This window comes from Apodemus sylvaticus, chromosome 9, assembly GCF_947179515.1.
Source record: "Apodemus sylvaticus chromosome 9, mApoSyl1.1, whole genome shotgun sequence".
NCBI classification, from domain to species: domain Eukaryota; kingdom Metazoa; phylum Chordata; class Mammalia; order Rodentia; family Muridae; genus Apodemus; species Apodemus sylvaticus.
In genome coordinates, this window is record NC_067480.1 from 54,323,145 (window position 1) to 54,344,213 (window position 21,069).

At 42.7% G+C, this 21,069-nt stretch overlaps 1 protein-coding gene across 1 annotated transcript in view; it reads left to right on the top strand.

Moving 5' to 3' along the window:
• Positions 1-2,547: 2,547 nt before the first annotated feature.
• Positions 2,548-21,069, top strand: part of Flacc1 (flagellum associated containing coiled-coil domains 1) — a 40,297-nt gene continuing 21,775 nt past the window's right edge. Inside the window, exons 1-4 of the mRNA XM_052191948.1 lie at positions 2,548-2,660; positions 3,172-3,249; positions 3,990-4,038; positions 20,148-20,284. Coding sequence (XP_052047908.1) covers positions 2,548-2,660; positions 3,172-3,249; positions 3,990-4,038; positions 20,148-20,284 — 377 coding nt within the window. The remainder of the gene's footprint in view (positions 2,661-3,171; positions 3,250-3,989; positions 4,039-20,147; positions 20,285-21,069) is intronic.

The window sequence follows — 21,069 nt, forward strand, 5'->3', positions numbered from 1 at the left end:
CCTTCTCTTGCTAAAACGTTACAGACGGGACAACTGCTTTTCTGAAACCTATTCTCTCTCTCTCTCTCTCTCTCTCTCTCTCTCTCTCTCTCTCTCTCTCTCCCTCTCCCTCTCCCTCTCCCTCTCCCTCTCCCTCTCCCTCTCCCTCCCTCCCTCCCTCCCTCCCTCCCTCTCTCATGTTCAAGATTGAACTCTTCATTTCTTCCTTCTCCTGGAAATTCTTGCAGAGAAGGGAGAGGAGGCCCAGTGATAGCTACTGGTAGTTGCTTCCCAGGGCCCTGCTCTTCTAACTTCCCCAATTCCTCCTCAACTTGTCTAATTCTTTCATTTATATATTTACCATTCCTACTTCTGGGAATTAAGGACAGCATAAATGTTTTATTTTTGTTGTTTACACTTTTTATTTTATTTTAAACCCTACTCCTCTCATCTGATGCAGCCCTTGGCTGTGGATGAATGTCTTCACCTGATGCAGTTCTTGACTGCGGACAATTGCCTGAATTCCCCTGTGCCATTACGCTGCCACACCTAGGTGAAGTCGGTGTTGTGCCAACACCTCTTCAGCCTAGCCCGTATCCCTCTGAATGCACCTTTTTACTGCACCAGTTTCAAGTGGCTAGTGCTAGTGTCAATTCTGTATGTTGCTTACCACACTTCCTGGATACTTTCACGTTTCTTCTGATTTCTGCTGAGTTCCACCCAAGACAGTGTTTCTCAGTAGTTCCCATCCCCCCCACCCCTAACCCCAGCTCCTGTTTTCAGGTCCTACCTGTAACTGTCCAGCAGTCAGGGGAAAACTGGGTTTGCCTGAAAGGGAGGCTGGAATCAAGGTGGGGGAAGGGTGAGAGGAAAGTGGAGCCAAAGCAAAAGTTCTGATCAAGTCTCGAAGTTTAATTTCCAGTTCTGCGTTCACATAGGGAAAGACCCAGCCTTGGGTTCAGCTGGGTTCTTGTTTCAGAACAGGCTTCAGCAGGCAGTCCTGTTTTTGCAGGAATACTGTGGGTGTGGTAGACAGGAGACTCCACTCCAGGTAGGCTAGGCAACTGTGGCAAAACAAGGTCTGATTAGCCCGCTCAAGGCTGGGGGAATAATATCTGGATGTTGGGGTTTTTTGTTATTTTTTACTTTCTTAATCTTTTCTGTAATGATTGTCTCTGTAATGAGCTGATTTCAAATTAATATATAATCATACAAATAAACATATATTTCTTTAAAAGAGAGAGAGAAGAGTATTTTCTATGTGTAAAACGCCACTGCAAGTCATGGTATTCCTTTCCATGTCCAGGCTGAGAACATGACTCTGATTAACTGTTCACAGCAATACAACCCAGCATGAGCCAGCCTGGGCTACACTTTTTAAGAGGATCATTTAAAATTTAATTTTTTTAAAGATTTATTTTATGCATATGAGTACACTATAGCTGTCAGACACACCAGACGTGTGCATTGGACCCCATACAGAGAGTTAGGAGCCACCATGTGGTTGCTGCGAATTGAACTCAGGACCCCTGGAAGGGTAGTCAGGTCTCTTAACCACTGAGCCATCTCTCCAGCCCTAAAATTTAAATTTAAATTTCATTTCTTAGTTTGTAGGCTCAGAAAAGCAGGTTTCCTGCGGTCCCATGTCTAATGTGTAAAGTCAGGCCCACCTGATTTCAAAGAACGCCTGACATTTTGATAACATGTCATGAGGAAAACAGGAAGCATAATTCTAACATTCTGACCCAATTTTCAGTTTTTAATACCTGAGCTACAAAATCTCTTTCTCTACATACAGGCGTGTGTGTGTGTGTGTGTGTGTGTGTGTGTGTGTGTGTGTGTGTGTGTTTGTGTGTATGCTTGCATGTATGTATATGCATGCATCGGCAGCAGCTCTGGGGGATGGGAACAGGGACGGGTGTGGACCTGAACAGACAATCAGACTATTGATTATACCATATACTCCACTTACTGTCAACTCTCTACCTGTGTCATCAGAAATCATATCTCTCCACAGTGGGCTCACCCGAGAGTTAACTTACATGCAGCAGTCATGGTGGGAGGTTGTTTTTAGTTCTCTTCTGCAATTCAGACAGACAACCTAAATTAAGAGACAGGGCCATTTGTGCTCTAGCTGGGGAAGGACAATAAATCTCCCACGAAGTTGTGTGCAGGACCTGCTGTGGGGAATTTCTTCTTGTGGAGCAAGCTACTGTGAACCTGAGGAGGAACTGAGGGAATCCTCCCGGCTCTGCAATGCGTGCTGCCGCTGTGGCATCTCTGCGTGTCACCTGTAAGTCAGGTAACACTGGTTAGGCAAAGACTGGATACTTGGATTACAGGGTGACTCAATTATGCAAGATGTTTATTTGCTTTCCTGTCAAGTAGCAAACATAAGGTGCCGCTCTACAGCGAGAGCCTGCGTCCCCTCAGCCTCCGCCCTTGTCCTTTGCTCTGCCACTTGACCTGTCGGTCCCTGTTTCTGTTCACTTTGGTTCTGAATGGTTTAACTCAGTGGCTGTCTTTGTGTCTCAGCAGGAGACCCCGGCCTCTGACCTCTGACCTACCATGTACCCCAATCCTCTCATCTACTGCACCTGCTGGGACCCCTGGAACCTGGGACCACGGAAGCTAATCAAGACCCCTCATCCACTTCCAAAGACCCCCATGGGGAAGTCCAAGTAAGGATAAGCTGGGCTGGGCTAGGTGCAGGAGGTGGAAGTTTCTGCATGTCACCTGTAAGTCGGGTAACAGGTACCCTCTTTGCCTTATAAGACTCCCCAGTAGAGAGCTTGTGACAAATTCCCCACAGAACGGGAAGCCCCACCTTCCTGCCTGCCTTCCCCTCCAGCCTGGGTGCCGCCCTGATCTTGCAAGCCTGTTTGACTCAATGGCATTTCAAAAAAGTCCCAACTTTGCACTTTTGTAATACTGTGTGTGTGTGTGTGTGTGTGTGTGTGTGTGTGTATGCAAAACACCCAAACAGAGCTTTGGTGTCAGCTGCCCCTCCCCAGGAACACTGGCCTGGGGCTCGTGCTGACCCCTGGGAGACAGTAGACACGTGCCAGCACCTGGGACCTGAGGTCTTCAAGGCCTCAGTCTCCACAACCCCGATTATGACATTATATGTGCCCTTACTGGGGAGGGTTAAGATAGCTTTTTAAATATCCAGTCTTTATTTATTGTTTCCAGGCCAATTTTCCCTTCACCAATTTCAAAAGACCGCAACTACTTCCTGCCCCAACCAGCAAAACCTACTGTTTCCCCAAGGTAAGTACTTTACCTCTATGAAGCAATAAATACAACAGTCTGCCATTTCACAAAAAAAGCAATTCTCTCTGAGAGCTCCAGAGTACAGCCCTGCTCGCATTCATTTTGGACTTCTTCACTGAGGTCCTGTACTAACAGATTACCCTAGCTGCCCAGCACGCGCACACATGCGCGCGCGCACACACACACACACACACACACATGACCTTATGGCTGACTTGAGCTAATTTGCTACCAAGGATGTCAGAAAAACTGCCATAATCCATTCATTTGTTCCCCCAACCAAATCCGTGGTGATTTCAGCTCAGAGAAGGTGAGGAAGCAGTGATTGGCTGCGGAGAGGAGCCCTCAGCCCTGGAGAGTGGAGAGATGGAGCTGTGAGTGCGGGTGGGAGGTTGTCAGGTAGCTGACCTGAGATCTTCATCTGTGTCCTCTGTGTGGGACCAATGTACTTATGAAAAAGAACGTGCCCGTCAGCAATAAGATGTGAACGCTGTACAAACACTGGGGACAAGGAAAGCCTCTGGATGCTTGCAAAGGCATGGACTCAGTTTGCCCTGAGAGCTCCAGATGGCACCCACATCCATTTGGGCTACCCCCTTAATGGGGCCTTGTACCAAAGTGTCTCCAGCTGCCAGGGGCTCCTCCTGAAGGTCAGAGCTGGCAGTGCCAGGGTGCAGCTCCCTAGGTGGCGCCCTTTTGCTGCTCTGTTGCTTTCTGAGTGCATGTTTCTCTTGCAGGGACAAAATCCAGTCAGGAAAGACAGAGGAGAGCAGCAAAGCACCTTCTGTGAGTAAAAATGGGAAAAAGGACAGGGTGAGCATTTATCCGGCACCTACTGTGTACAAGCATGAGGTTTTTATTTACACACTCACTCTGCCAAATCTTTATTATTATTATTATTATTATTATTATTATTATTATTATTATTTGGTTTTGGTTTTTTTGGATTTGGTTTTCTTTGAGACAGGGTTTCTCTGTATAGCCTTGGCTGTCCTGGAACTCACTCTGTAGACCAGGCTGGCCTCGAACTCAGAAATCCGCCTGCCTCTGCCTCCCAAGTGCTGGGATTACAGGCGTGCGCCACCACTGCCCCGCTCACTCTGCCAAATCTTAACAGAGATCCTAGGACTAATCCTTATATTATGAATGGCACACACTGAGATAGCACAAACTCTCACTAATCCCAGCTACTCTCCTTGGCTTTGTGTAGTTTCCTGGGAGGAAAGGGGTTAGGGTACAACTCATGCCCCAATATAGGAAGCCCTCTGCATGCGGGAAGCCAGAGAGACCTTGAGCCAATGGCTGTCAGGGCGCCTGTGGCCGGCAATGGCAAGGACGCTGGCCTCAGATCCTGAGTCTTCACAGTTCTGACACAAGCATTAGATCAGGTTATATTTACATTTTAGACAATGAACTTTCTGGAAGGACGTTCTGGCTACTTTTTGTTTTATGGTTTTATCCATCCTTCTACTTCCTAAAACAAGGACCGTGCAGTCCTTTAAAGGTCTTCAGTGCTTGGGAACAAAATAAGAAGAAAACCACAACCACTCCATTGGTGGCAAGGTTGTGGACCTGGAGGCAAATGAGTGGAAGCAGAGAGACAGCGGAGCAGTGTCATGAGTGTTGTTTTATAAGGTGGTGGCCCGAGTGCTGGGACGCGGTGCCTTAGCGGGCCCATGCCGAGGCATCCGGCCTTGAGGTACCAGCCATACAATGAGTCTAGTATAAAATGAAGTTTATTTGGGGGGATGAGAAGGGGGTGAGAGGGAGTAGAGGCAGAGAAAAGGGGGGGGGGCAGAAAAGGAAAGAGAGAGGAGAGAGAAAGTAGGGAACACAGGGTAGGTGGGAGGACAGGGAGAGGAGAAAGAGGCCAGAGAGGGAGGGGCAAACCCTTTTATAGCAAGCCAGGCTCCTAACTGGCTGTTGCTAGGTAAATGTTGGGAGGAGCCTAGAAGAAAGCTAACATTGAGAGTTCAAGCACAGGAAGCTGTGCTCTTGATCCAGGACAGAACAAGGAGCAAAGGAAAGTGATGCAGAGAAGCCAGTTAGGAGAGTCCACAACGGCCTGGGTGACGGCATACTGCTAAGTGTTCTGCACAGCGCTAGACCCTGTGATTGTCTCCAAGTCAGCCACTAACGCTGCCGGGTTCTGCCGTGTCATCTGGTGGATACAGGATTAACTCACTCATGTTTGTGTCCTTGCTAATCAGCTCCTGAGAGTTTTGTTGTTTTTCTCCCTTTAAAAAAGCCATTTGAAAAAGTTATTTTTTCTTTTTCTTTTTCATTTTTATTGTATATTTTCTACATTTACACTCCCCCCAAAACCCTCTATTCCATCCCCCTCTCCCGCTGCTTCTATGAGGGTGTTCCCTCACCTACCCACCCATTCCTGCCTCCCCAGCCTCCTCACATTCTTCTACACTGAGCATCTAACAAGCCTTCACAGGACCAAGGGCCTCTTCTCCCATTGATGCCGGACAAGCCCATCCTCTGCAACATATGCAGCTGGAGCCCTGTGTATTCCTTGGTTAGTGGTTTAGTCCCTGGAAGCTGGGGGGGGGGGAGGGGGGTCTGGTTGGTTGATATTGTTCTTGCTATGGGGTTGCAAACCCCTTCAGCTCCGTCAGTCCTTTTTCTAACTCCTCATTGGGGATCCCATGCTCAGTCCAATGGTTGGCTGTGAGCATCCACCTCTGCATTTGTCAGGCTCTGGCAGGGCCTCTCAGGAGACAGCTGTATCAGGCTCCCGTTGGCATGCACTTCTTGACATCCACAATAGTGTCTGCATTTGGTGACTGTATATGAGATGGATCCCCAGGTGGGGCAGTCTCTGAGTGGCCTTTCACTGAGTCTCTGCTCCACACTTTGTCTCTGTATCTCCTTCTGTGGGTAATTTGTTCCTCCTTCTAAGAAGGACTAGAGTATCCATACTTTGTTCTTCCTCCTTCTGGGGCACCATTTGATATGTGAACTGTGTCTTGGGTATTCCAAGCTTTTGGGCTAATATCCACTCATCAGTGAGTGCATACCATGTGTGTTCTTTTGTGATTAGGTTACCTCACTCAGGATGATATTTTCTAGTTCCACCATTTGCCTAAGAATTTCATGAAGTCATCATTTTTAATAGCTGAGTAGTACTCCATTGTGTAAATACCATACCCATTCCTTTGTTAAAGGACATCTGAGTTCTTTCCAGCTTCTGGCTATTATAAATAAGGCTGCTATGAACATAGTGAAGCATATGTCCTTATTACATGTTGGAGCATCTTCTGGGTATATGCCCAGGAGTGGTATAGCTGGGTCCTCAAGTAGTACTATGTCCAATTTTCTAAGGAACCGCCGAACTGATTTCCAGAGTGGTTGTACCAGTTTTGCAATCCCACTAACAATGGCAGAGTGTTCCTCTTTCTCCACATCCTCAACAGCATCTGCTGTCCCCTGAGTTTTTTATTTTAGCTATTCTGACTGGTGTGAGGTAGAATCTCAGGGTTGTTTTGATTTGCATTTCCCTAATGACTAAGGATGTTGAACATTTCTTTAGTGTTTCTCAGGCATTCAATATTCCTCAGTTGAAAATTCTTTGTTTAGCTCTGTACCCCATTTTAATAGGGTTATTTGACTCTCTGGAGTCTAGCTTCTTGAGTTCTTTGTATATATTGGAGATTAGCCCTCTATTGGATGTAGGGTTGGTAAAGATCTTTTCCCAATTTGTTGGGTGCCATTTTGTCCTAAGGCTGACAGTGTCCTTTGCCTTACAGAAACTTTACAATTTTATGAGGTCCCATTTTTTTATTGATCTTAGAGCATAAGCCACTGGTGTTCTGTTCAGGAACTTTTCCCCTGTGCTCATGTGTTCAAGGCTCTTCCCCACTTTCTCTTCTGTTAGTTTCAGTATATGTGGTTTTATGTGGAGGTCCTTGATCCACTTGGACTTGAGCTTTGTACATAGAAATAAGAATGAATCAATTTGCATTCTTCTGCATGCTGACATCCAGTTGAGCCAGCACCATTTGTTGAAAAGGCTATCTGTTTTTCACTGGATGGTTTTAGCTTCTTTGTTAAAGATCAAGTGACCATAAGTGTGTGGGTTCGTTTCTGGGTCTTCAATTCTATTCCATTGATCTACCTGCCTGTCACTGTACGAATACCATGCAGTTTTTTTTTTTTTTTATCACCATTGCTCTATAGTACAGCTTGAGTTCAAGGATGGTGATTCCCCCAGAAGTTCTTTTATTGTTGAGAACAGTTTCCACTATCTTGGGTTTTTTGTTATTCCAAACAATTTGAAAATTGGTCTTTCTAACTCTATGAAGAACTGAGTTGAAATTTTGATGCGGATTGGATTGAATCTGTAGATTGCTTTTGGCAAGATGGCCATTTTTACTGTATTAATCCTGCCAGTCCATGAGCATGGGAGATCTTTCCATCTTCTAAGATCTTCTTTGATTTCTTTCTTCAGAGACTTGAAGTTCCTGTCATACAGATCTTTCACTTGCTTAGTTAGAGTCACACCAAGGTACTTTATATTATTTGTGACTATTGTGAAGGCTGTTGTTTCCCAAATTTCTTTCTCAGCCTGTTTATCCCTTGAGTAGAGGAAGGCTACTGATTTGTTTGAGTTAATTTTATATCCAGCCACTTTGCTGACATTATCAGTTTTAGGAGTTCTCTGGTGGAATTTTCGGGGTCACTATGTATACTATCATAGCATCTGCAAATAGTGATACTATTGACTTCCTCCTTTCCCATTTGTCTCCCTTTGACTTCCTTTTGTAATTGCTCCAGCTAGGACTTTGAGTCCTATATTGAATAGGTAGGGAGAGAGTGGACAGCCTTGCCTTATCCCTGATTTTAGTGGGATTGCTTTAACTTTCCCTCCATTTAGTTTGATACTGGCTACTGGTTTGCTGTATATTGCTTTTACTATGTTTAGGTATGGGTGTTGAATTTCTGATCTTTCCAAGACTTTTACCATAAAGGGGTGTTGAATATTGTCAAACGTTTTCTCAGTATCTAATGAGATATTCATATTGTTTTTTTTCTTTTAGTTTGTATATATAGTGAATTATGTTGATGGATTTCCATATATTGAACCATCCCTGCATCCCTAGGATGAAGCCTACTTGATCAGATGGATGATTGTTTTGATGTGTTCTTGGATTCAGTTTGCAAGAATTTTATTGAGTATTTTTGCATTGATATTCATAAGGGAAATTGGTCTGAAGTTCTCTTTCTTTGTTGGGTCTTTGTGTGGTTTTGGTATCAGCGTAATTGTGACTTCATAGAACGAGTTGTGTAGTGTTCCTTCTGTTTCAATTTTGTGGAATATTTTGAATATTGGTGTATTGGTATTAGTCTTCTTTGAAGGTCTGATAGAATTCTGCACTAAAACCATCTGGTCTTGGGCTTTTTTGGTTGGGAGAGTTTTAATGATTGCTGCTATTTCTTTAGGGGTTATGGAACTGTTTAGGTGGTTTATCTGATCTTGATTTAACTTTGGCACTTGGTATATGTCTAGAAAATTGTCCATCTCATTCAGATTTTCTAGTTTTGTTGAGTATAAGCTTTTATAGTATGATCTGATGATTTTTTTTAATTTCCTCAGCTTCTGTTGTTATGTCTACCTTTTCATTTCTTTTTTTTAAAAGATTTATTTATTTATTATATGTAAGTACACTGTAGCTGTCTTCAGACACCAAGAAGATCTCTTTACGGATGGCTGTGGGCCACCATGTGGGTGCTGGGATTTGAACTCGTGACCTTCAGAAGAGCAGTCGGTGATCTTACCCACGGAGTCATCTCTCCAGCCCCCTCCCTTTTCATTTCTGAGTTTATTTATTTTTTTTAAATACAGGCTTATAGCAAGTCTTCTTATTTGTTTTTGTTGTTGTTTTTTGTTTTTTTATTAGGTATATTCTTTATTTACACTTCAAATGTTGTCCCCTTTCCTGGTTCCCCACTGCCCCAAAATCCCATAAGCCATCCCCCTTCCTCAATCAACCCACCCCCACTTCCCTGTCCTGGTATTCCTCTACACTGTGGTATCAAGTCTTTCCAGAACCAAGGGCCTCTCCCCCATTTGGTGTCCAACAAGATCATCCTCTGCTGCCGATGTGTCTGGGACTATGGGTAATTCCAAGAGTACTCTTTGGTTGATGGTTTTTGTCCCTGGAGCTCTGGGAGTACTTGGTGACTCGTATTGTTGTTCCTTCTTTGGCATGGCGCTGCAAACCCCTTCAGCTCCTTTGGTCCTTTTTCTATTTCATCCATTGGGGACCCTATGCTCAGTTCAGTGGCTGGCTGAGAGTTTCCCCCTCTGTATTTGTCATGTACTAGCACAGCCTCCCAAGTGACAGCTATATCTGGCCCCTGTCAGCAAGCACTTGTAGGCATCCACAATAGTGTTTGGGTTTTGCAATTGTATATAAGATGGATTCCTAGGTGGGGTACTATCTGGATGGTCTTTCCTTCAGACTCTGCTCCACACTTTGTCTCTATATCTCCTTCTGTGGGTATTTTGTTCCCCCTTCTACGAAGGACTAGAGTATCCATACTTTGTTCTTCCTCCTTCTTGGGCATCATTTGATATGTGAATTGTGTCTTGGGTATTCCAAGCGTCTAGGCTACTATCCACTTATCAGTGAGTACATACCCTGAGTGTTCTTTTGTGATTGGGTTACTTCATTCAGGATGATATTCTCCAGTTCCATCCATTTACCTAAGAGTTTCATGAATTCATCGTTTTTAATAGCTGAATAGTACACCATTGTATATATGTACTACATTTTCTGTATCCATTCCTCCATTTAGGGACATCTGGGTTCTTTTCAGATTCTGGCTATTATGAATAGTGCTGCTATGAACATAGTGGAGCATATGTTCTTATTACATGTGGAGAATCTTCTGGATATATGCCCAGGAGTGGTATAGCAGCATCCTCTGGTAGAATTATGCCCAGTTTTAAGAGGAAACGCAAGACTGATTTCCAGAGTGGTTTTACCAGTTTTCAATCCCACCAGCAGTGGAAGAGTGTTTCTCTTTTTCCACAACCTTTCCAGCACCTGCAGTCTCCTGAGTTCTGAGAATCTTAGCCATTCTGACCAGTGTGAGGTGAAATCTCAGGGTTGTTTTGATTTGCATTTCCCGGATGACTAAGAATGTTGAACATTTCTTTAGGTGCATCTCAGGCATTCAATATTCCTCAGGTGAAAATTCTTTGTTTAGCTCTGTACCCCATTTTTAATAGGGTTATTTGTGTCTCTGGAGTCTAACTTCTTGAGTTCTTTGTATATATTTGATATTAGCCCTCTATTGGATGTAGGGTTGGTAAAGATCTTTTCCCAATTTGTTGGTTGCTGTTGTTGTCCTATTGACAGTATCCTTTGCTTTACAAAAACTTTGTAATTTTATGAGGTTGCATTTGTCAATTCTTGATCTTAGGGCATAGGCTATTGGGGTTCTGTTCATGAAATTTTCCCCTGTGCCTATGAGTTCAAGGCTATTCCCCAATTTTTTTTCTATTAGTTGCAGTGTGTCTGGTTTTATGTGGAGGTCCTTGATACACTTGGACTTGAATTTAGTACAAGGGGATAAGAATGGATCGATTTGCATTCTTCTGCATGCTAGCCACCAGTTGAACCAGCACCATTGTTGAAGAGGCTATCTTTTTTCCACTGGATGAAATTAGCTCTTTTGTCAAAGATCAAGTGACCATAGGTGTGTGGGTTCATTTCTGGGTCTTCAATTCTATTCCATTGATCTTCCTGCCTGTCACTAACTATACGAATACCATGCAGTTTTTAACATCATTGCTCTATAGTACTGCTTGAGGTCTGGGATGCTGATTCCCCCAGAAGTTCTTTTACTGTTAAGAATAGTTTTAGCTATCCTGAGTTTCTTGCTATTCCAGATGAATTTGTGAATTGCTCTTTCTGGCTCTATGAAGAATTGAGTTGGGATTTTGATGGGGATTTCATTGAATTTGTATATTGCTTTTGGCAAGATGGCCATTTTTACTATATTAATCCTGCCAATACAGGAACATGGGAGATGTTTCCATTTTCTGAGGTCTTCTTCAAATTCTTTCTTCAGAGACTTGAAATTCTTGTCATACAGATCTTTCACTTATTTGGTTAGAGTCACCCACAGATATTTTATATTGTTTGCGACTATTTTGAAGGAAGTCGTTTCCCCAATTTCTTTCTTGGCCTATTTATTCTTTGAGTGTAGGAAGACTACTGATTTGTTTGAGTTAATTTTATATCCAGCCACTTTGCTGACATTATCAGCTTTAGGAGTTCTCCAGTGGAGTTTTTTGGTTCACTTAAGTATACTATCATATCATCTGCAAATAGTGATAACTTGACTTCCTCCTTTCCTATTTTTATCCTTTTGACCTCCTTTTGTTGTCTAATTGCTCTAGCTAGAACTTCAAGTACTGTATTGAATAGATATGGAGAGAGAGGGCAGTTAGTGAGAATACTTCAAGTTGCTCTCCATTTAGTTTGATGTTGGCTTCTGGTTTGCTGTATATTGCTTTTACTATGCTTAGATATGGGCTTTGGATTCCCAATCGTTCTAAGACTTTAAGCATGAAAGGATGCTGAATTTTGTCAAATGCTTTTTCAGCATCTAATGAAATGACCATGTGGTTTTTTTTCTTTGAGTTTATGTAGTGGATTACATTGATGGATTTCCATATTTTGAACCATCCCTGCATCCCTGGTATGAAGCCTACTTGATAGTGGTGAATGATAGTTTTGATGTGTTCTTGGATTTGGTTGGCAAGAACTTTATTGAGTATTTTTGCATCAACATTCATAAGGGAAATTGGTCTGAAGTTCTCTTTCTTTGTTGGATCTTTGTGTGGCTTTGGGTATCAGTGTAATTATGACTTCACAGAACAAGTTGGGTAGTGTTCCTTCTATTTCTATTTTGTGGAATAGTTTGAAGAGTATTGGTGTTAGGTCTTCTTCTTTGAAGGTCTGATAGAATTCTACACTAAAACCATCTGGTCCTGTGCTTTTTTTGGTTGGAAGACTTTCAATGACCACTTCTATTTCTTTAGGGGTTATAAGACTGTTTAGATGGTTTATTTGATCCTGATTTAATTTAATTTAGGTATTTCGTATCTGTCTAGGAAATTGTCCATTTCCTCCAGATTCTCCAGTTGTGTTGAGTATAGGCTTTTGTAGTAAGATCTAATGATTTTTTTAAATTTCCTCAGTTTCTATTGTTATTTCTCCCTTTTCATTTCTGATTTTGTTAATTTGGATACTGTCTCTGTGCCCTTTGGTTAGTCTGTATAAGGGTTTAATCTATCTAGTTGATTTTCTCAAAGAACCAGCTCCTAGTTTTATTGATTCTTTGTATGGTTCTTTTTGTTTCTACTTGGTTGATTTCAGCCCTGAGTTTGATGATTTCCTGCCATCTACTCCCTTGGGTGTATTAACTTCTGTCTATTCCAGATTTTTCAGGTGTGCCATTAAGCTGCTTGTACTGGCTAGTTTTGTGTGTCAACTTGACACAGGCTGGAGTTATCACAGAGAAAGCTTCAGTTGGGGAAGTGCCTCCATGAGATCCAGCTGTGGGACATTTTCTCAATTAGTGATCAAGTGGGGATGGCCCTTTGTGGGTGGTATCACCTTTGGGCTGGTGCTCTTGGGTTCTATAAGATAGCAGGCTGAGCAAGCCAGGGGAAGCAAACCAGTAAGAAACATCCCTCCATGGTCTCTGAATCAGCTCCTGCTTCCCGACCTGCTTGAATTCCAGTCCTGACTTCCTTTAGTGATGAACAGCAACATGGAAGTGTAAGCTCAATAAACCCTTTCCTCCCCAACTTGCTTCTTGGCCATGATGTTTGTGCAGGAATAGAAACCCTGACTAAGACAAATTGGTACTAGGAATGGGGTATTCCTATGATAACCTGACCATGTTTTGGGGAGGACTGTGGAAGGACTTTGAAACTTTGAGCTAGAAAAGTCATTAGAATATTAAGAGCTCCGTGGAAAGTTCTGTAGGAGCTTGGAAGATAATGTTAAAAACAGTGTAAAAGATGGAGGCCTGGCTTGTGAAGTTTCAGAGGGAAGATTAAAAACTCTTACAGTGGCCATGTTTTGATTGCGAAGATTCTGTGGTTTTGGTTAGCTGGGGCTGAAGAATCAGCTGTGAGTAACAAGATACCAGAATCACTAAAGCAAACCTTTGTGTTACTGGGACTATTGGTGCTGGTTAGCTGGAGCTAAGAAATTAGCGGTGATTAAGAAGAGACCAGCATCACTGAGATGAAATCTTCTTGGAAGTGTTTTCTGAGAGCACAGACAGTGTGTTTCAGAGATAGCCACAGTTGTATTTTGTGCTGTGGCTGGACTTGGTACTATGTAAGAGTCACCCAGATGGTACTGGTTTTGAAGGCATGAAGGGGTCATGAAGAGCAGCTGAGGCTCTTGGCACAGTGAGAGGCCACAGAAGGCCATTGGTGAAGGTGCAGCCTCAGTTGCAATTGATGGCCCAGGACTTGAAGGGGTCATGCATAGGAGCAGAGGCTTGTCACCATGAAGATAGCCTATGAGAGGCTATTGGTGAAGCCTAATTACAGTGGAAGATAGCAACGTTTTGGAGATGCAAGTACCATGCAATGACCACCAAGAACAGCAGCAGCAGTGGAGTTCTGCCTAGCTGGAGCCTAGAAGACAAGCTGTGTGCTACAAAGGGCAGAGCTGGAGAAGTGACCCACGCCTTTGGAGGAGCCTGGAAGATTGTGAGTTGGATCCCAGACATTGAACCATTGGAGTTTGAGTTTTGCTTTTGGTTGTGACTGTGCCCTGATACGTTTCCCTCTTGAAGGAAGAAAGTATTTTAGTGGAGCCCACAGTTAAAAGACTTTGAATTTGAAAGATATTGGACATTTTAAGGTGACTGAACTTTTAATATGTAAAGACTGTGGGACTTTTAAAGTAATTTAGATCTTGGGGATGAATAAGAAAGTAAGGGTTGAGGCTTAATAGTGATGTGTTTGTGTGTCAAGTTGACAAGGGGTCAATTTTACTGGCTAGTTTTGTGTGTCAACTTGACACAGGCTGGGGTTATCACAGAGAAAGGAGCTTCAGTTGGGGAAGTGCCTCCATGAGATCCAGCTGTGGGACATTTTCTCAATTAGTGATCAAGAGCAGAGGGCCCATTGTGGGTGGTGCCATCCCTGGGCTGGTAATCTTGGGATCTATAAGAGAGCAGGCTGAGCAAGCCAGGGGAAGCAAGCCAGTAAGAAACATCCCTCCATGGCCTCTGCATCAGCTCCTGCTTCCTGACCTTCTTGAGTTCCAGTCCTGACTTCCTTTAGTGATGAACTGCAACATAGAAGTGTAAGCTCAATAAACCCTTTCCTCCCCAACTTGCTTCTTGGCCATGATGTTTGTGCAGGAATAGAAACCCTGACTAAGACACTGCTAGTGTATGCTCTCTCCATTTTCTTTTTGGAGGCACTCAGGGCTATGAGTTTTCCTCTTAGCACTGCTTCCATTGTGTCCCATAAGTTTGGGTATGTTGTGCCTTCATTTTCATTAAATTCTAAAAAGTCTTTGATTTCTTTCCTTATTTCTTCCTTGACCAAGGTATCATTGAGTAGAGCATTGTTCAGCTTCCATGTGTATGTGGGCTTTCTGTTTTTGTTGCTATTGAAGGCCAACCTTACTCTATAGTGATCTGATAGGAGGCATGGGATTAGTTTGATCTTCTTATATCTGTTGAGGTCTGTTTTGTGACCAATTATATGGCCAATTTTAGAGAAGGTACTATGAGGTGCTGAGAAGAAGGTATATTCTTTTGATTTAAGATTAAATGCTCTCTCTATATATATATATCTGTTAAATCCATTTGGTCCAAAACTTACTTAGTTTCACTGTGTCTCTGTTTAGTTTGTGCTTCCCTAATTGGTCCATTGAGGAGAGTGGAGTGTTGAAATCACCCACAATTATTGTGTGAGGTGCAATGTGTGCTTTGAGCTTTAGTAAAGTTTCTTTTACAAATGAAGTTGCCCTTGCATTTGGAGCATAGATATTCAGAATAGAGAGTTCTTCTTGGTGGATTTTTCTTTTGATGAGTATGACGTGTACTTCCACGTCTTTTTTGATGACTTTAGGTTGAAAGTCAATTTTTATCTGATATTAGGATGGCTACTCCAATCGCTTCTCTACCTTTTGGCTAAGATCAAGTGTAGATGGATACTCCAGCTTGTTTCCTGGGACCATTTGCTTTCCAGCCTTGTACTCTGAGATAGTGTTTGTCTTTGGCACTGAGGTGCGTTTCCTGTGCAACAAAATGTCAGGTCCTATTTAGGTATCCAGTCCGTTAGTCTATGTCTTTTTATTGGGGAATTGATGTTAAGAGATATTAAGGAATAGTGATTGTTGCTTCCTGTCATTTTTGATGCTATTTTTATGTTTGAGTGGTTATCTTCTTTTGGGTTTGTTGAAAGAAGATTACTGTCTTGCTTTTTCTAGGGTGTAGTTGCCCTCCTTGTATTAGCGTTTTCCATCTATTCTTTGTAGGGCTGGATTTGTGGAAAGATATTGTGTAAATTTAGTTTTATCATGGAATATATTGGTTTATCCATCTATGGTGATTGAGAGTTTTGCTGGGTATAGTAGTCTGGGCTGGCATTTGTGTTCTCATAGAGTCTGTATGATATCTGCCTAGGATCTTCTGGCTTTCATGGTCTCTGGTGAGAAGTCTGGTGTAATTCTGATAGGTCTTCCTTTATGTGTTATTTGTCCTTTTTCTCTTACTGTTTTTAATATTTTTTATTTGTTTAGTACCTTTGATGTTTTGATAATTACATGTCAGGAGGTAATTCTGTTCTGATCCGGTCTGTTTGGAGTTCTGTAGGCTTCTTGTACACTCATGGGCATCTCTCTTTTTTAGGTTAGGGAAGTTTTCTTCTATAATTTTGTTGAAGATATTTACTGGACCTTTAAGTTGTAAATCTTCATTCTGTTCTATACATATAATCCTTAGCTTTGGTCTTCTCATTGTGTCCTGGATTTCCTGGATGTTTTGGGTTACAAGCTTTTTGCATTTTGCATTTTCTTTTACTGTTGAGTCAATGCTTTCTATGGTGTCTTCAGTACCTGAGATTCTTTCTTCTATCTCTTGTATTCTGTTGTTGATGTTTGCATTTATGACTCCTGATTTCTTCCCAAGGTTTTATATCACCAAATTTTTCTCCCTTTGTGATTTCCTAGTTGTTTCTACTTCTGTTTTTAGATCCTAGATGGTTTTGCTCAGCTCTTTCACTTGTTGGTTTGCGTTTTCCTGTAATTCTTTAAGGGATTTTTATGTTGCCTCTTTCAAGCTGCCTCTTTCTGCCTGATCCATGTTCTCCTGTATTTCTTTAAGTGATTTTTGTTTCCTATTTATGGACGTCTATCTGTTGACCCATGTTCTCCTGTATTTCTTTAAGCAATTTTTGTGTTTCCTTTTGAAGGACTTCTACCTGTTGACTCATGTTCTCCTGTATTTCTGTAAGGGAGTTATTAATGTCCTTCTTGAAATCCCTTAAAAGCATCATGAAGTGTGATTTTAAATCCAGGTCTTGCTTTTCTGGTGTGTTGGGGTATCCAGGACTTGCTGTTGTTGGAGAACTTGGTTCAGATGGAGCCATGTTGCCTTGGTTTCTGTTGGTGATGTTCTTGCATTTGCCTTTTGCCATCTGGTTATCTCTGATGTTAGCTGGTGTTGCTGTCTCTGATTGTGTCTTCACTGTGCTCCTGGGAGACCCATTCTCTCTGTGTACAACAGCATGTAAGTACTTCTGTGAGACCCACTCTCTTGTAGTTGTATTTGGGTATGTAGCTCTGTGGCCCCGATCAACTCTGGGTGCAGGTTGTGCTGGCTGTCTCCTTCATGCTGCTGGGTGTATAGCTGGCTGCTTGCACCACTTGGAGATGGCGTGCTGTGTCAGGGGATATTCTCAAGCTGGAGGCAGAAAACAGAAGCTTCATTTCTGATTTTATAAATTTAGATACTTACTCTGTGCCCTCTGATTAGTCTGGCTAAGGGCTTATCTATCTTGTTGATTTTCTCAAAGAACCAGCTCCTGGTTTGGTTGCTTCTTTGTATAGTTCTTTTTGTTTTTTCTACTTGGTTGATTTCAGCCCTGAATTTGACTATTTCCTGCTGTCTACTCCTCTTGGGTGTATTTGCCTCTTTTTGTTCTATAGCTTTCAGGTGTACTGTTAAGCTGCTAGTATATGCTCTTTCCAGTTTCTTTTTGGAGGCACTTAGTGTTATGAGTTTTCCTTCTTGCACTGCTTTCATTGTGTCCCATAAGTTTTGGTATGATGTATCTTCGTTTTCATTAAATTCTAAAAAGTCTTTAATTTCTTTATTTCTTCCTTGGCCACGTTATCACTGGGGAGCGCTGTCCAGCTTCCATGTGTATGTGGGCTTTCCATTGCTTTTGCTGTCTTTGAAAACCAGCCTTAGTCCGTGGTGCTCTGATAGGATGCATGGGATCATTTCAACCTTCTTGTATCTGTTGAGGCCTGTTTTGTGACCAATTATAGGTCAGTTTTGGAGAAGGTACCATGAGGTGCTGAGAAGAAGGTATATTCTTCCAAATATACCAAGAATATGAACTTTGTTTTAGTGGTAAACAGCTGGCATGGCGGAACTGAACTCCCAAACTCCATCTTCTCTCTATTCAGGTTTTAGCCTTAGGAGGGTTGCTTCCTCTGCCTTTCCTGTATTATGTAGAGCTGAGATTTTCAGAACAGAATTCTTCCTGCTTCCCACCTAGGACTCCTTACTTTCTGAAATATGCTCTTTCACAGTTCAACTGCGGTTGTCTCCAAATTAATCTGTGTGTGTGTGTGTGCGTGTGTGTGTGTGTGTGTGTGTGTGTGTGTGTTGTTGTTCTTTAATTGAATATCATTTTCATGGTAAAACCTTTCCCAATTTCCCCCCTCCCAAAAGACCCCCCAACCCCTCCTCCCTCCCCCTGCCTCCATGTATATGCCTCTCCACCCAACACACTCCACCTCCCCCCCCCCCCCCCCCCGTTTTCCCTTTGTTCGGGCCTCTGTTGAGCCTTTACCTGACCAAGGACCATTCCTCCCACTGATGCCCAACAAGACCTTCCTCTGCCACATTTTTGGCTGGAACCTTGTGTGCCCCTTGGTTGATGGTTCAGTCCCTGGGAGTCTTGGGGCGTCCCTGGGAGTCTTGGGGCGTCTGGGTGGCCAAAATCATTGTTCTTCCCGTGGAGCTGTAAGCCCCTTCAGCTCTTCTGGACCACCCTCCAGTTCCTCCATTAGGGACCCCATGCCCAGTCCAATAGTTGGTTACTAGCATCTGCCTCTGTATTTGTAAGTCTCTGGCAGGTGTCCAGGATATAACCCAAATTACTAGACATAGGTGGCAGTAAAGGTCCAACATATGTGTAATTAGTTTTAGAAGGGAAAGGAAGGAGAAGTTAGGACATTTGAAGCACACGCATAAACACGTGCAAACACTCATACACACACCCACACATACACACAAATAAAAATAAAAACTAAAAGTTAAAAAACACAACAAAAAGACCATTAAAACTCTTTTTAAAAAATTAAGGGAATTTAATGTCAGCAGACCAATATTCTTTTATAAATAGCACATTTTGTACAATGTGTTAGATCATATCCTTTCTTCATTCCTGTTTTGTACCATGATTTATGTCTCCTAAAGCTAATTCAGAAATAAAATTTCAAGCAAAGGTATATTATTTTGTTTTAGAATGAAATGTTCTATAGATATCTGTTAAATATATTTGGTTCATAACTTTTGTTAGTTTCACTGTGTATCTGCTTAGTTTCTGTTTCCATGATCTGTCCATTGCTGAGAGTTGGGTTTTGAAGTCTTCCACTATTATTGTGTGAGGTGCAATGTGTGCTTTGAACTTTGATAAAGTTTCTTTCATGAATGTGGTGCCCTTGCATTTGGAGCATAGATGTTCAGAATTGAGAGTTCATCTTAGTAGTTTTATTTTTTCATTTGATGAGTGTGAAGTGTTCTTCCTTATCTTTTTTAATAAGTTTTGGTTGAGAGTCGATTTTATTCGATGTTAGAATAGCTACTACAGCTTGTTTCTTGGGACCATTTGCTTGGAAAATTGTTTTCCAGCCTTTTACCCTGAAGTAGTGTCTGTCTTGTCACTGAAGTGGGTTTCCTGTATGCAGCAAAATGCTGGGTCCTGTTTATGTATCCAGTTTTTTAGTCTATGGCTTTTTATTGGGGAATTGAGTTCATTGATGTTAAGAGATATTAAGGAAATGGCCAGTTGAGTGTAGAGATTATGGGAAGTGTCCGGAGGAGGCACAGAAGGGGCTTGGGCCCTGGAATTTCAGCACAGTCAATGTGTGTAAGATGTGAGGAAGCTGTCTTAGGTTTTTTGTTTTTTTGTTTTTTTGTTTTGTTTTGTTTTTTTGTTTTTTTTTTTGTTTTTTTTGTTTTTTTGTTTTTGTTTTTTTTTTTTGCTGTGAACAAACTCCATGACCAATGTCATTCTTATAAAGGCTGGCTCACAGGTTCAGAGGTTCAGTCCATTATCATTAAGGCAGGAGGCATGGCAGCACCCAGGCAGGAGGCGCTGGGAGTTCTACATCTTCTTCTGAAGTCGCTAGGAGAAGACTGGCTCTCATGTGGTTAGGAGGTCTCATTGCCCACCCCCACAGTGACTTTTCCTCCAACAAGGCCACACCTACTCCAACAAGGCCACACCTCTTAATAGTGCCACTCCCTGCACCAAGCATATTCAAACCACCACAGATGCCCAGAGTAGGTCATGTGAAGCACACAGTAGGTGGAGGAACCTCAGCTCTTCAGGTTCACAATTTCCATTTGTCTTCCACCTTGTGACCCAGGAAGTGATTGAAGTGTCACCTGGCTATAAACTCATTCGAAATCGGGAACAGATTTCAGTCACCTTGGGAGATGAGATGTTCAATAGGAAAAAGCACTTGGAATCATCGGACATCTTGAGCAAAGTCAAAATTTCCAGGTAAAATCTTTGGATCAGCACTGCCTTCGCAGATCTGGTTCTGCCCAGCTAGTCAACCCTGCCCAGCACCAGTTAAGCATCTGACATCTGCACTCAGGCCCTAGGTCCCTGCCCAGAAACAGCTACAAGGATTGGGGGTTCCAGCCAGCAAGACTAAAGAGGCACGTGCTCCTGCCAGGGAGGGACAGGTTAAATAACCCCCAAAATGGTCTGGAGACCAGGTCTGCTTTGATATGTAAAATACACACTTCAGTCCCTTGTCCCAGGTCCAACACCACACACACACACACACACACAACTGTCTTGAAAAAGAAAGGGTTTTTTTGAAGCACTATGTTGCTGTATAACCCAAGCAGGACACTACTATCCTGTTCTCGAGTGCTGGGAGTACAGACACGTGTGCACATGCATGTTCATTTAAACCTCCCCTTCGTCCCATCCTCGGGCAGCCCTGTCAGTGTGAGTCTCCCCACACTTCCTAATCCTCTGGCCTCTTGATATGAACTATTGATAGCCACACTCTGATAAGTGTCCAACAACACGTTCCTATTTCTCTTCTGCTCAGCAGGACACATACCATCCTCATCACTCTCAGCTAGCTTACCCTTAGGGTCCAGATTCGAGGTCCTACCACCCACCTATGAAACGCCTTATCCGAGACCACTGTATCCCCCCATGTCTTAGTGGTGGAGCAGGCACAAAACAGACCAGAGACGGGCACCCCGGGGGGCCTGGCTAGTGTGAATAACAAGAAGTTCTCTCAGAGATAAGAGTGTTTGTCCCAC